The sequence below is a fragment of the Prorops nasuta genome, unplaced genomic scaffold (assembly GCF_024137725.1).
Source record: "Prorops nasuta isolate Cenicafe-Biocafe unplaced genomic scaffold, Cenicafe_Pnas_1.2 PNAS00033, whole genome shotgun sequence".
Classification (NCBI taxonomy): Eukaryota; Metazoa; Arthropoda; class Insecta; order Hymenoptera; family Bethylidae; genus Prorops; species Prorops nasuta.
In genome coordinates this window covers 2,277,053-2,291,234 of record NW_027116830.1, presented here as the reverse complement: position 1 = coordinate 2,291,234, position 14,182 = coordinate 2,277,053, and the positions used below count along the sequence as shown (strand labels likewise).

Genomic DNA, 14,182 nt, shown 5'->3' with positions numbered 1-14,182 from the left:
TTTGTTTAAATAAATATATTAACATTATTGAGAAACAACATTTAAATCGCAAAATCCCCCAACGTACTTTACTAGATAATGTTCATACGTTTCCAAAAAGTCCACAAAAATGCAAATCTGTCAAGAAATGACGATGCTGCATGCAAAATAAATAATTGAAGAATTTCGTGTTGGCGACTTCCCGAACACGAAATTCTTCCATTATTTATTTTGCATGCAGCATCGTCATTTCTTGACAGATTTGCATTTTTGTGGACTTTTTGGAAACGTATGAACATTATCTAGTAAAGTACGTTGGGGGATTTTGCGATTTAATTGTTGTTTCTCAATAATGTTAATATATTTATTTAAACAAAAATTTTTTTTCATTTTTTGTTAATTTTCCTAACGTAACTTAGTAGATAAGCTTCTGGCATTCCCAAAAACCTGTAATAACTTTACAATCCGTCAACAAATGACGACGCTGCATGCGAAATAGTTTTCGCCCTGTAATGTCGGTATATGGATTCCCGTTAATTATACTATAGTTTTCTTTCCCGGGTTGAATTATATTATTTAATTCATTACTACACTATCTGATGCCTGAGCTACATATGATTTAATTTCCCATTGTGTATATACGAGATAAGCGAGGATGAGTTATACATAGGCGCGCGTATTAGTACTACATAGTAAGAGCGCTGGTGTCTTTTTAAAGCAGTTCCTAAATGCATCGAAACATTAGAAAAAGCCATACCTGGCATTGGTTGTATCCCGCAAGGACAGAAACTGTAGCGTAGGATCCCGCAGTGAACAGAAACTATAGCGTAGGATCCCGCAGGGAACAGAAACTGTAGCGTAGTATCCTAAGGATACTACGCTATAGGAAAATTATACTACGGTAGTATAATTATACTACACTTGGCAACGCTGTCCCAGACAATCAGGGCCGGGCCAGGGGCCAGGCAGGGCTGCCTTCCGGAACCATGGCGTCCGCATCAAGCACAAGTGCAAGAAGTTTGTTCGCAGAATCAAAGATACGTTTATCAGATAGAGTACAAGTGAATGTAAACAACATTGCATCGCTTGCGAGACAATTACAACGAGCCTCTAACAGTAGTGAAGTAACATTATCAATATTTCATTAAAATTCATTTGTTTTTTTAATTTTTTTTTTAAATTGTGTAATGTGGACGAATATTAAACTATTTATTATATTTATGGGCAGGGTGTAATATCTATCAATTCTTGTTTATTTTGGTATTTAAAAGGTTTAAAAAAATTATGTGCATTGAAATCTATATGATACGCAGGTGGCTTATGTAGTTATAATTTGTATCTTACAGGTTTCAAGTGTTAAAAAAGTTATAATGAATATTTTAATATTATAGCAACTTTTAATCATGTATATATTAAAGAGGGGAGGTTCCAGTAACACGTAAATTAAATTATTGCATAAAATATTTATTTCACCTTTTGGGAATGCTTTTCCAAACTCATAATTCGATTTTCAAAGTCTAAGTATACTTGGGGCATCGTTAAACTTACAAGTTTCAAGCGTTGCTGCAGGGGTCTGGTGAACGTCCTCCTCGCACGTAAATGATTTATTTAATATATCTTGACCAAAGAGGCAATTAGTCCTTGTAACTTTTTTGCATGTTATTATTATTATGTAAGGAAAACAATTATGTATATTTCAGTAACAGCTTTTCTCAAAAAAGGCTGAATCAGTAACGGCTGAGAAACAACTTGCGCGATGCCATCCAAACTTTGAACAGTGTGGATAAAATAACACCTACAGTTTTCACCGATTGAAACGAAATTTTTCGTATACCTTTTTTAACTTATTCGCCTTCGCAGGAACCTTATAGATGTTAGTAAAATTTTTTAAAATATAATACTCTTTAAAGATTTTTCTTTTTCAAGTTCCTATTAAAAAAAGGCTAGAAATATTTATATTTAATGTTTTATTAAATTTAGCTCCATACAAGGCGGATAAGTATGTTTAAAGTAAAAGTGACTAAAAATTAAATTCTTGATCTTTTTAGCGATCTAAGCGATGCTCGACATAAAATCTAGAAGGCAACTTCAAACAGCTATTACATCGCCACTTTGATATATACATTTTTAATGTTGCTATAATTAAAATGAAAGTATGAATATCTTAATAAACTTGTTATAAATTTAATTAATATATTCACTCCAATATAAAACATTTATAAATGAAGGTCGTTTATTTGACCTTTCTTCTTTAATGATTAAGTTTAGAGAAAAAATAAACTCTTATACAAATAAATTTTACACAATTACTTGTTGGATCCGTATTTCTTAATTTTCCATTAAATAGCCACCGTTTTAATTTACGACTCTGGTCCGGCAAATACTTATAGCACTCTTTTCAAGAAAAATATCAAATTTTTTGAATATCGGAAAAAAAACGCGTTATGTTACGATGCTAAATAATTTTGAATAACATAAGCCATACATACACTACCTAGTTTTACGCCAATTCATGCCGCCCTAACTGATAAATATTTTTTCGGTTTAACAACCGATTATACAAGAAGCTATAAGTACTAAATATTATTCACAGACATACAATTACTATTAGTATTAACATTGCTGCCTTAATTTTTTAACTTATTTATAAGAAAAATAATGTTAATTGCTGTTTAAAATTTTTTTTACAACTTCAGCCAGTCTTAATAAGATATATTTTTGGCCCTAGGCATTTGTAGAAAGACACCCAGCATACATACAGATATTACAATAAATGTATAAATAATTGAAACTTAATGAAATTGAGCATTGGTAGCATAATAAAACATAATGACTTGAAAACGATTTTACTAACGAAAAACTGTTATTTAATTTTAACTTGTTTTAGGTAATTATTCATTCAGCCAAAAATTTTGCACTTCAAGAGCATGGATGGGAAACGGCAGCTGCTAATTTAAAAAAAGCATCTCTTATTACAACCCAATTGGAATATCGAATTATAGAAGTTGACAGAACTGTAGAATTATTAGAAGAGATTATGGATCAAGTGTGTGCCATGCAACAGTAAATTTTATGTATAATATAAAATTATCTTTAATTATACTAATATTTGTGTTGATTCTTTAACAAATATAATCTATTATTCTCTTTTTCGTATTATCTCTTTTTGTTTTTAAAATACTAACACTTAACAAAACTTATTCAAGATTCAATATACACTGTATCCTACAATGGCTTGAAGAAAACTTAAGGCCGTGTACAAAATTAAATTTTAAGTTGAAACTTCCTTTACCAGTTTTTGGTTTGAGCCTATTTTATTGTGTTACTCAACAAAAATTTGACTTCTAAAACCGCAATAAAACAATTATATAGACAGTACCAACGCACAGCAGTCCAAAATCGGTTCTAATCAGGCGAAAATCAGAAAAATTAAAGCAGATTTTTATCAACCATGTATTTTTCTTGATTCCTGAGAACCCAAGGCATGCAAAACTAATATATTTGAAGAAATGTATTCATGATGAAATTTTGCTTATCTCGCAGGTCATCAAAGCAATTCAAAAAAGTAGTTTCGATACATTGTAGTTATGGAAAAATTGAATAAAATTTTCAATAATTTACTCTTTCTGTACAATCTATCAATTAATCAATCTCTAAAACTATGTTTACATTTACATTACTGCATTCCACGTTTTTATAATGTTCAAACTTCTGTCACCTTGATTATTATATATTAAGTTAAAAACATATTTAATATTATTGCTACAAAACAAATGGCCGCCATAAAGTCTTTTCTACTTTATAGTGCATTATAATAAATTGATTCGTAAACATTTCAAATATAGTGTAGTATAGGAATTTGATAGAGAAAATGTCAAATGAAATTAGCTAAAATGTTAACAAATCAATTTAATACAAGTTATTATATAAAGGTTGAATTTGTAAAGAAATATATCCACCCCAAGTAGATGGAAAATAAATATTAAATCTTTAAAAAGACACTTCAATTTCTGTTTCAAGAAGAGCATTATAAATAACAATAAAAAAATAATTTAAATAAAGGAATATAGAAGTTATTAAGATTAACCTCGATCTCTTTAAATTGAACTCTAAACTTTGATTTGCATATTCTTATAACTTATATCTCAAGAGTTTTCCAAAACTCTATATTAGTTTATTCGTTGATCCGATCGATTTACTTGATATTATGATTTGAAATTATATATATGTATATAGATAGTCTAGTTGTTCTTCTCTGCTCTAAGAAGTTAACTTTTCTATCGAATAACTTGGTACAAAAGGCTCAAACTGAAAAATATTAAAGGAAGTTCCGAATTAGAATTTAATCCTCTACAACCCTTTCAATTTTCTTCCAGCCATTACAGAACTCAGTGTATAGATATGAGCATCTAATTTAGTACTAAAATATCATATTCCTCAAATATCTATTTACAGGCTTTCATACTAGTGTGCACAAATTTGTAAAATTTATCTTTGAAAAATAATTTTTCAAACTAATTTAGCTTAAAATATTCAATACTGTACAAGTGTTTAAATTTTTAAATTCAAAATAAATCAGTTAATTATATGGAATCTACATTCAGCCTTAATAAAAAAACAGAGGTTTTGAATCAGAATTTGCTTTAACTTTTGAAGTATATATACATACATATATATATATATATATATTTATATATATATATATACATATATATACATTTATTTATACTCATTATGGATATAATATGTCATAATGGCCTGGACGATATAGTAAGTGCACTGATGGAGTGGAGCCTTCAGGGAAATCATGTGCTGTTACTTCTGTACCTGCACCACGATCCATATAGCGTACTCTAACTCCTGTTTCCAATGCAGTACTCATAGCAATAATGTGGATATGATCAGACTCTTTGTACATGGGCTCTACTTCCTAAAAAAAGATTTTAAATTGCTAAGATACATAGTATATGATGTTACCTTAAACTCAACAAATTATGCCTCAATTAAATCTTATTTCAATTATCTATTCAATGATTGTGTTCAAGCAATTTGTCAATAAATAAGCACTGAATAAAATACTTATTATGATTGGTCAGTTTCAGTCAACTTGCTTAGTATTTATTAAGCAGTAAATGCTATTGAACACAACCACCGTTCTGCCATTTTAAATTAAGAAATATAATTTTATTATAAATTAGATTTTGTAAATAAGATTTTACAATTTAAAACCAACCTGATGACAAAACTCTGTAATGGAACGTTCTCCCTCTATAAAATGCTGATAAAAATCAGCTTCTTGTTGAAGTTGCCCGGATGTAATTAACCTAAGATATACAACAACATAATCTGAATAACCTTGCTCATTAAAAAGCTTATGCAAATCAATATAACTTGAGTCAGAGCCATTGCCAACTTTATCAACCACTTCCATAAACTGAGAACACAGAAAAATTTGAATTAAATAAATATATTTAGATATTTGAAAAGAAAACAATTTTTGTAAAATTGTGATTACCGTATCATGAAAGTCTTCTACAGTAAATTGTGGAAATCCTAATGCTACGAGGTTATCCTTACTCTTTAATGCAAGTTGTCTAAATTTATTATATTCTTCTTTATCTCCAATTAACTTTTCAAGATATGCATAACTGAATGCTCTAAAAAAGCAATTACCATCTGGTCTGGTTCTCCTAATATATGAATATTTTTGACCCAATACTTTTGCCTTTGATAAATATATGTCATCTTTGTTATATTCTTGTTCAAGGCTTGTCAAAGATTCCTTTTCTCCTACTAAAGCTATTGACTCAGAAATCTATAATATTGAAAAAATTAATTAAATCTTAAACAAAAATTTAATACTCATTACATTCAGCAAATTCAAACAGTTGCTTGGCTATTTAGTAGCTGTTATTAAAATTACATTGCTACAGGTCTTTATTGTTGGACTAATATTATAGCAAAATACAATCAAATATATTGCTCTGTCGAAAGCTAATTTTGGTGATCACATTAAATTTCCAAGAGTGTTACTTTTTAATAAAGTAACATTAAGCTACAGATCTTATTAAATAAAAAATTATATCTTAGAAGATCAATATTTATGTATATAATATTTTACTGTAATTACATTTATTAAGAACAATTAATATTTCATCAAAAATAAATTAAAAGTTATTTTAAGTACCTCTTTTTCGATTCTTCGCTGCTGCTGTAGAATTAGTTCATCTTGATTGACATCTGTAATGAACGAAAAAATAAAACACTATTGTTATTTTAATACAAAATAAAAAATTTAAACTACCTGTATTTTCTAATATCGATCCTTTAAATGATTTTCCTTCCATATTTTAAGCAGTTTGCAATACAAATGTGTAGAAGATTAAATTAATAAACTGTAAAAAAAACATAGATGCCTATATAGAAAAGAAGAAACCTGCCGCTTACATTTAAGAGTTTAATATTTTACGTTAAAAATGAAAAGAGAATAATTACCACAAGCAGCTGCTGACGGCGAATTCTAGTAACTGCAAAAGCGCAGCGACCCTATGAGCGTTATCTGGTATTAAAAAGAATGGTTATACATATGGCTACGTTCCAAATCTTACCCTGGAGCACGGGTTCTTAAAAAAGAATTACTCAACAGTTCCGCAACTGCTGTCTCTCTGCTGAATACTACCAATGAGCAATTATCTACAGTTGGTATGTATGTATGTAAGTACACTGTGGGAAATTGATTCGTCGACCTTTCGGTTAACTTCACTCCGTACTTTTCTGAATTATACCACAGTATAGAAAAAATCATTTAAGTTGGTATCTGTTGTAGAAAGTATAGAAATATGAAAATAATATATATATTTTCATACTCATGTACATATAGTCTACTCGACATTAGTTCATCAAAATAGTAAATGTCAAATAGGTAAAATTCATGAAATATGAAGTATCAGTTGTTTGTAGCACAACAGAAAGAATTATAATAAATAGTTATTTAACCAATATTTTCAAAAATTATGTATTTCTTTAAAGTATGAAAATATTCTGTTTGTCTACAAATAAATCCTTCATTTGTAAATAAGTGTATGCAAGTTATTTAATCAAAAGTTGGACCAGCTGAAGTAAAGGGACTAATGCATAGCAGAAAGAAGAATAGTTGTCAGATGAGTATTCCAAACCACAAAAGCAAAACTGATTGGGATATTTTTCTTGGTTAAAATGTTTGTAATCATTTTTGTTACAGGAATCATTCATCAAGACACATGGTATAATTGTTATTATTTATTGCACATCTCTAATAAAACAGTGATTTGTGAAGTGGACAAAAATTCTTGTATATTTAAAAGTTGAGTGAAATCCATCTATTGCAGTCGCAGCTACTCCGTAAAACTTGGATTTGAAGACTTAAGTAAATCTCACCTAAAAAAATATAATTATTAAAATTAAGAAATGTAAGTCTATCATAATAAGTTATTATTTGTTTACCGTCAAAAGTCTATAGCATGGCCATTATTTTCTAAGACTTTGTTTAGTCTATGCGGGACGGAATTTACCAAATTTTCACAAATTTCAGGTTCTCCTCTCAATTCTTCCCAAACTCTCAACACATGATTTCTCAGGGCTTCTTTAGTTCTTTCAGCCTCTGGTCTCCATCGTTTGGTTATGATGCCCCAGATATTCTCTATGACATTTAAGTCAGGTGATTTGGAAGGCCAATCAACCAGAGAAATTTGTGGATGCCGGTTAAACCAATCTCGTGTCTTGAACGAGGTGTGTACGCTGGAATTATCCTGCACATAGTGAATGGTAGGCATTTCCTCCTCAGGATAGATTGCTCTTACTGTCGGCAGCATGACATCTTCCAATACATTGATATATATATCCGAGTTCATCTTAGTTTCTATTTGATGAAGCTCTCCAATGCCATGCTTGGACATCCAGCCCCAGAATGCCAACGATATTCTACAACTCCTGTCTCGAGGAAGAACATATTTTTCGTTCAACCTTTCGTCATCTGGCCTCCACACGTGCATTCGGCCGTCTGCTGTTGACACAAATACCTTCTCATCTGTCCAGATCGTATTATCCCAGCAATCATCCTGTTGGCCTAAATATTCTAGAGCAAATCCTACACGTCTTTCTCTGTGCTCATTTGTGTATTTAATTTTTCTGCAAGGACGATGGCAATGGACACCTTCTCTATGCAGAATATTACGCACTGTTTTAGGTGTAATATTTAAATTTATCTCACTTAGAACTCTTGCAGATGCTTGGAAAGGATTGTTTTCCATTGAACTACGAATAATTCTGTTTTCTTCTGCAGTTGTTTTAGCAACTCCATGGTTTTCTTTTCTATGATCTGATAATCCTTCCAGGCCATTCTCTCTATACCGATCTATCCACTTACTCACTGTCTGCCTATGCAAATTTAACTTTCTTGCAATTTCAATATTGCTATAATTTTCTCTCTTCAATGCAATAATTTGCCCTCTTGTAATTAAATCTTTTTCCCTTTGATTCATTTTCACTTTTACTTAATTGTAACTTGCAGTCTTTATTTGTCTTTTGTTTTTTTCCCACTTAATTGTAACTTGCAGTCTTTTGTTTAAAACAAAAGACTGCAAGTTACAATTAAGTAAAAGTGAAAATGAATCAAAGGGAAAAAGATTTAATTACAAGAGGGCAAATTATTGCATTGAAGAGAGAAAATTATAGCAATATTGAAATTGCAAGAAAGTTAAATTTGCATAGGCAGACAGTGAGTAAGTGGATAGATCGGTATAGAGAGAATGGCCTGGAAGGATTATCAGATCATAGAAAAGAAAACCATGGAGTTGCTAAAACAACTGCAGAAGAAAACAGAATTATTCGTAGTTCAATGGAAAACAATCCTTTCCAAGCATCTGCAAGAGTTCTAAGTGAGATAAATTTAAATATTACACCTAAAACAGTGCGTAATATTCTGCATAGAGAAGGTGTCCATTGCCATCGTCCTTGCAGAAAAATTAAATACACAAATGAGCACAGAGAAAGACGTGTAGGATTTGCTCTAGAATATTTAGGCCAACAGGATGATTGCTGGGATAATACGATCTGGACAGATGAGAAGGTATTTGTGTCAACAGCAGACGGCCGAATGCACGTGTGGAGGCCAGATGACGAAAGGTTGAACGAAAAATATGTTCTTCCTCGAGACAGGAGTTGTAGAATATCGTTGGCATTCTGGGGCTGGATGTCCAAGCATGGCATTGGAGAGCTTCATCAAATAGAAACTAAGATGAACTCGGATATATATATCAATGTATTGGAAGATGTCATGCTGCCGACAGTAAGAGCAATCTATCCTGAGGAGGAAATGCCTACCATTCACTATGTGCAGGATAATTCCAGCGTACACACCTCGTTCAAGACACGAGATTGGTTTAACCGGCATCCACAAATTTCTCTGGTTGATTGGCCTTCCAAATCACCTGACTTAAATGTCATAGAGAATATCTGGGGCATCATAACCAAACGATGGAGACCAGAGGCTGAAAGAACTAAAGAAGCCCTGAGAAATCATGTGTTGAGAGTTTGGGAAGAATTGAGAGGAGAACCTGAAATTTGTGAAAATTTGGTAAATTCCGTCCCGCATAGACTAAACAAAGTCTTAGAAAATAATGGCCATGCTATAGACTTTTGACGGTAAACAAATAATAACTTATTATGATAGACTTACATTTCTTAATTTTAATAATTATATTTTTTTAGGTGAGATTTACTTAAGTCTTCAAATCCAAGTTTTACGGAGTAGCTGCGACTGCAATAGATGGATTTCACTCAACTTTTAAATATACAAGAATTTTTGTCCACTTCACAAATCACTGTTTTATTAGAGATGTGCAATAAATAATAACAATTATACCATGTGTCTTGATGAATGATTCCTGTAACAAAAATGATTACAAACATTTTAACCAAGAAAAATATCCCAATCAGTTTTGCTTTTGTGGTTTGGAATACTCATCTGACAACTATTCTTCTTTCTGCTATGCATTAGTCCCTTTACTTCAGCTGGTCCAACTTTTGATTAAATAACTTGCATACACTTATTTACAAATGAAGGATTTATTTGTAGACAAACAGAATATTTTCATACTTTAAAGAAATACATAATTTTTGAAAATATTGGTTAAATAACTATTTATTATAATTCTTTCTGTTGTGCTACAAACAACTGATACTTCATATTTCATGAATTTTACCTATTTGACATTTACTATTTTGATGAACTAATGTCGAGTAGACTATATGTACATGAGTATGAAAATATATATATTATTTTCATATTTCTATACTTTCTACAACAGATACCAACTTAAATGATTTTTTCTATACTGTGGTATAATTCAGAAAAGTACGGAGTGAAGTTAACCGAAAGGTCGACGAATCAATTTCCCACAGTGTACACTGTTCAAAACTGAATCATGTACAGGTATAGTTTCTGCTTCCCTATACTATCTTGTAGCAAAAATGCTTCTCGCAAAATTGATTCATGTCCATCTCAACTCCTCTATACTATCTTATAGCAAAAATTTAAAGACAACAGCGTCAACAGCAGACGAAACGCGACATCGACAAATATGAAGATGACGTTTTAGACGTATAGTAAAAGTATTATCCAGAAAGCATATTATTTATGTTGGAAATGTAGGGATGTCGAAAAATGGAATGGAAAATAATGCAAATATGGTGCATATATATATATAATATTATTTATCAAGTATAAAAGGGAAGAGATCGGATGCAATTTTCAGCCTATAAAGAGGAAAAAGCATCAGATAAGTATCGGGAGCAGCAAGTCAGAAGAAAGATTAATTTAACAAAGCAAAATATTCTTTAATCTTTCTTTTGATTTACTGCTCCCGATGCTTATCTGATGCTTTTTCCTCTTTATAGGCTGAAAATTACATCCGATCTCTTCCTTTTTATACTTGATAAATAATATTATATATATGCACCATATTTGCATTATTTTCCATTCCATTTTTCGACATCCCTACATTTCCAACATAAATAATATGCTTTCTGGATAATACTTTTACTACGTCCAAAACGTCATCTTCATATTTGTCGATGTCGCGTTTCGTCTGCTGTTGTCATTAAATTTTTGCTATAAGATAGTATAGAGTAGTTGAGATGGACATGAATCAATTTTGCGAGAAGCATTTTTGCTACAAGATAGTATAGGGAAGCAGAAACTATACCTGTACATGATTCAATTTTGAACAGTGTACAACTGGTCTGAAAACTGGAAAATAACCTTAAAGCCTACGGCACACTATGCTGGATTTCGTGCTAGAATGCTTGCTAGAATTGTGAAGACCAATGATGATTCAGTTGTGAATTAAATATAATAATCTCATTGGTCCTTCACAAATCTAGCAAGCATTCTAGCACGAAATCCAGCATAGTGTGCCGTAGGCTTAAGCAACTTAGGGTGAGTATGTACACTATTGCTCAATAATCTTGCGTCAGGCGAGGGGCAGTGGGGATAAGAGAGGCAAGGGGTTATCTAGGGAATTCTAGTGGACACCGTCAAATTTTTGATCGGCTATCCCTTTGACGCAAAAGAGCTGTCAAAAGCTAAATTAACCTGTATTTTGAAGAAATACAGAAACATAAATATTTTTAAAAAACAAATAAGAAGAAAGAAAGAAAGGATTTTAATAAATATATAAAGAAAAAATATCAGATGAGTATTAGTTAATAGGAAATGTTAAAGTAATTATAAATTATTAAGAAAATATACTTTGTGGTTTTTTTATATATGTTACAGGTTAAATGCTGTTTCTGATGAGTTTAAATTACAGCAAAGAAATATATATAGACCAATGAATAAAAAAGGACTAATTTATGAAGCATTTCTGTGTGGACCAGTTATTTCAATAATTATGGTTTAATTATGTTATAATAGTGATTGTGAAAGCGTTTGGTGTATATACACAAAGAAATTCTATTATAAATTAATAATTATATATAATAATGTGTTGATTCCTATTACTATAAATTAAAGCTAGTTCAATTAAAATACTCGTTCTCTTTCTTCCTTATCCAAATTCTATACATACATAGTAATTAGATATTCTCATAGAATCTATCCTTTAAACTAATTAAATTGCAACTATTTGAAATGTGCAAGTCATAACTATTTGCTTCAATTATTTGTATTATTCAATGCGAGATAAATTGCATAGAGACTCTTCAAATTTCTTATTGATCTGTCACATTCTTTCACATCTTGTGTGACATTTATTTGCCTTGATTGTTCCTTCTTCTTCTAGTTTTCAACATATACCAATATTTCTCTAGATATTTTCAAATACGCTGAAGTATGCTTATTCTGCTGTCTAATTGATTCTATCAATGTGAGGATGATAGGTAAGCTATTGCTCTATTAAATTTGAAGAATCTAGACACTTCACTTAATTTATTGTACTTAAATATAATGTTTGGTACTTCGTCTACATGATATCTTTTCTTTACATTTGACAGGATATTGTCCTCCAATACATTCATGTATACTGCTGAGTTAATCTTGTTTTCAGCTTCAAATAATTTTCCAACTACATATTTGGATATCCATTCCTAATATACAATACTTATTTTGTTACTCCTATTTGTTGTTGAGAATTATCTGTCTTAAATCCTTAATTTATCTAGTCGCCATATATATATTCTATTATTTTCAGATGATTGATATATCTTACTACCAATTCTGTCAACATTATAATAGGAGTAACAAAATAAATATATTCTATATTCAAAATGTATATCCAAACACGTAGTTGAAAAACTATTCGAAGCTGAAAGCAAAATGAACTCATTAGTATACACATACCTTCTAAAGAACTTTATCTTCCCAAGTACTATGAAAACATATCTCACAAAAGAGATACCAAATTTAAATAACATCATTCAAATGCCTATTTTTCAAATTTAACTAGACAATGGTTTATCAATGATTTCAATATTTATAAAATTAATTAGAGATCAGCAGAATCATCAGATCTGCGTGTAATAATTAATGATTGTAAAATTATTTTTATATGTTATAGACTAGAAGAAAATAGTGCAAACGAGGCATATAAATGTCATAAAAGATAATATGTAGAAGGATGTGACATATTAATAAGAAATTTGCAGAGGCTCTATGCAATTTCTCTTACAATGAATAATAAATATCATTGAAGCAAATAGTTATGACTTGCACATTCCAAATAGTTACAATTTAATTAGTTTAAAGAATAGATTCTACGAGAATATGTAATTACTATGTATGTATAGAATTCAGATAAGGAGGAAAGAAAAAGAATATTTTAATTGAACTAGCTTTAATTTATAGTAATAAGAATCAACACATTATTATATATAATTATTAATTTATAATAAAATTTCTTTGTGTATATACACCAAACGCTTACACATTCACTATTAGAACATTACATCATAATTATTGAAATGACTGGTCCACACAGAAATGCTTCATAAATTAGTCCTTTTTTATTTATTGGTCTATATATATTTCTTTTCTGTAATTTAAGCTCATCAGAAACAGCATTTAACCTGTAACAGAAATAAAAAAACCACAAAGTATATTTTCTTAATAATTAACAATTACTTTAACATTTTCTATTAACTAATACTCATCTGATATTTTTTCTTTATATATTTATTAAAATCCTTTCTTTCTTTCTTCTTATTTGTTTTTTAAAAATATTTATGTTTCTGTATTTCTTCAAAATACAGGTTAATTTAGCTTTTGACAGCTCTTTTGCGTCAAAGGGATAGCCGATCAAAAATTTGACGGTGTCCACTAGAATTCCCTAGATAACCCCTTGCCTCTCTTATCCCCACTGCCCCTCGCCTGACGCAAGATTATTGAGCAATAGTGTACGACCAAATCCTGTAAAATTTTACAATGTAGGATTGCCAATTTGCTGTGAATTAGCCAATCAGCATACGTATTTTCGAAAAATTGGCAAACCTACATGGTAAAATTTTACTTTACAGGTTTTGGTCCGACTCACCCTTAGGGTGCGTTCACGGAGACGCTATTTAGCGCTATTTGTGCTACTGCGCAGAGAAAATTGCCTATTATATGTGCGCAGTAGCGTTGATAGCATTCTCCGTGAACGTACCGTTAAAGTTCACTATTCACTGTTGT

The 14,182-nt window shown here is 30.6% G+C and overlaps 2 protein-coding genes across 4 annotated transcripts; one reads left to right on the top strand and one right to left on the bottom strand.

Moving 5' to 3' along the window:
• Positions 1 to 933: 933 nt before the first annotated feature.
• BORCS7 (BLOC-1 related complex subunit 7) lies at positions 934 to 3,599 on the top strand. Its single transcript, XM_066743640.1, has 2 exons — positions 934 to 1,103; positions 2,867 to 3,599. Exons 1-2 carry the CDS (start codon positions 966 to 968, stop codon positions 3,044 to 3,046), a joined length of 318 nt encoding a protein of 105 aa, XP_066599737.1. The 5' UTR covers positions 934 to 965; the 3' UTR covers positions 3,047 to 3,599.
• A 144-nt stretch (positions 3,600 to 3,743) lies between these two features.
• LOC136783457 (ubiquitin thioesterase otubain-like) lies at positions 3,744 to 6,541 on the bottom strand. 3 transcript variants are annotated; one of them, XM_066743638.1, is made up of 6 exons: positions 6,475 to 6,541; positions 6,284 to 6,374; positions 6,167 to 6,219; positions 5,495 to 5,794; positions 5,213 to 5,413; positions 3,744 to 4,909 (listed from the first exon to the last, which is right to left on the bottom strand). In XM_066743638.1, the coding sequence occupies exons 2-6, from the start codon at positions 6,324 to 6,326 to the stop codon at positions 4,712 to 4,714; spliced, it is 795 nt and encodes a 264-aa protein (XP_066599735.1). In that variant the 5' UTR covers positions 6,327 to 6,374; positions 6,475 to 6,541; the 3' UTR covers positions 3,744 to 4,711. The 3 variants fall into 3 exon arrangements, with proteins under 3 accessions (XP_066599735.1, XP_066599736.1, XP_066599734.1); XM_066743639.1 differs by having other exon boundaries at positions 6,284 to 6,395; positions 6,475 to 6,489; XM_066743637.1 differs by lacking the exon at positions 6,475 to 6,541 and having other exon boundaries at positions 6,284 to 6,442.
• Positions 6,542 to 14,182: the final 7,641 nt, after the last annotated feature.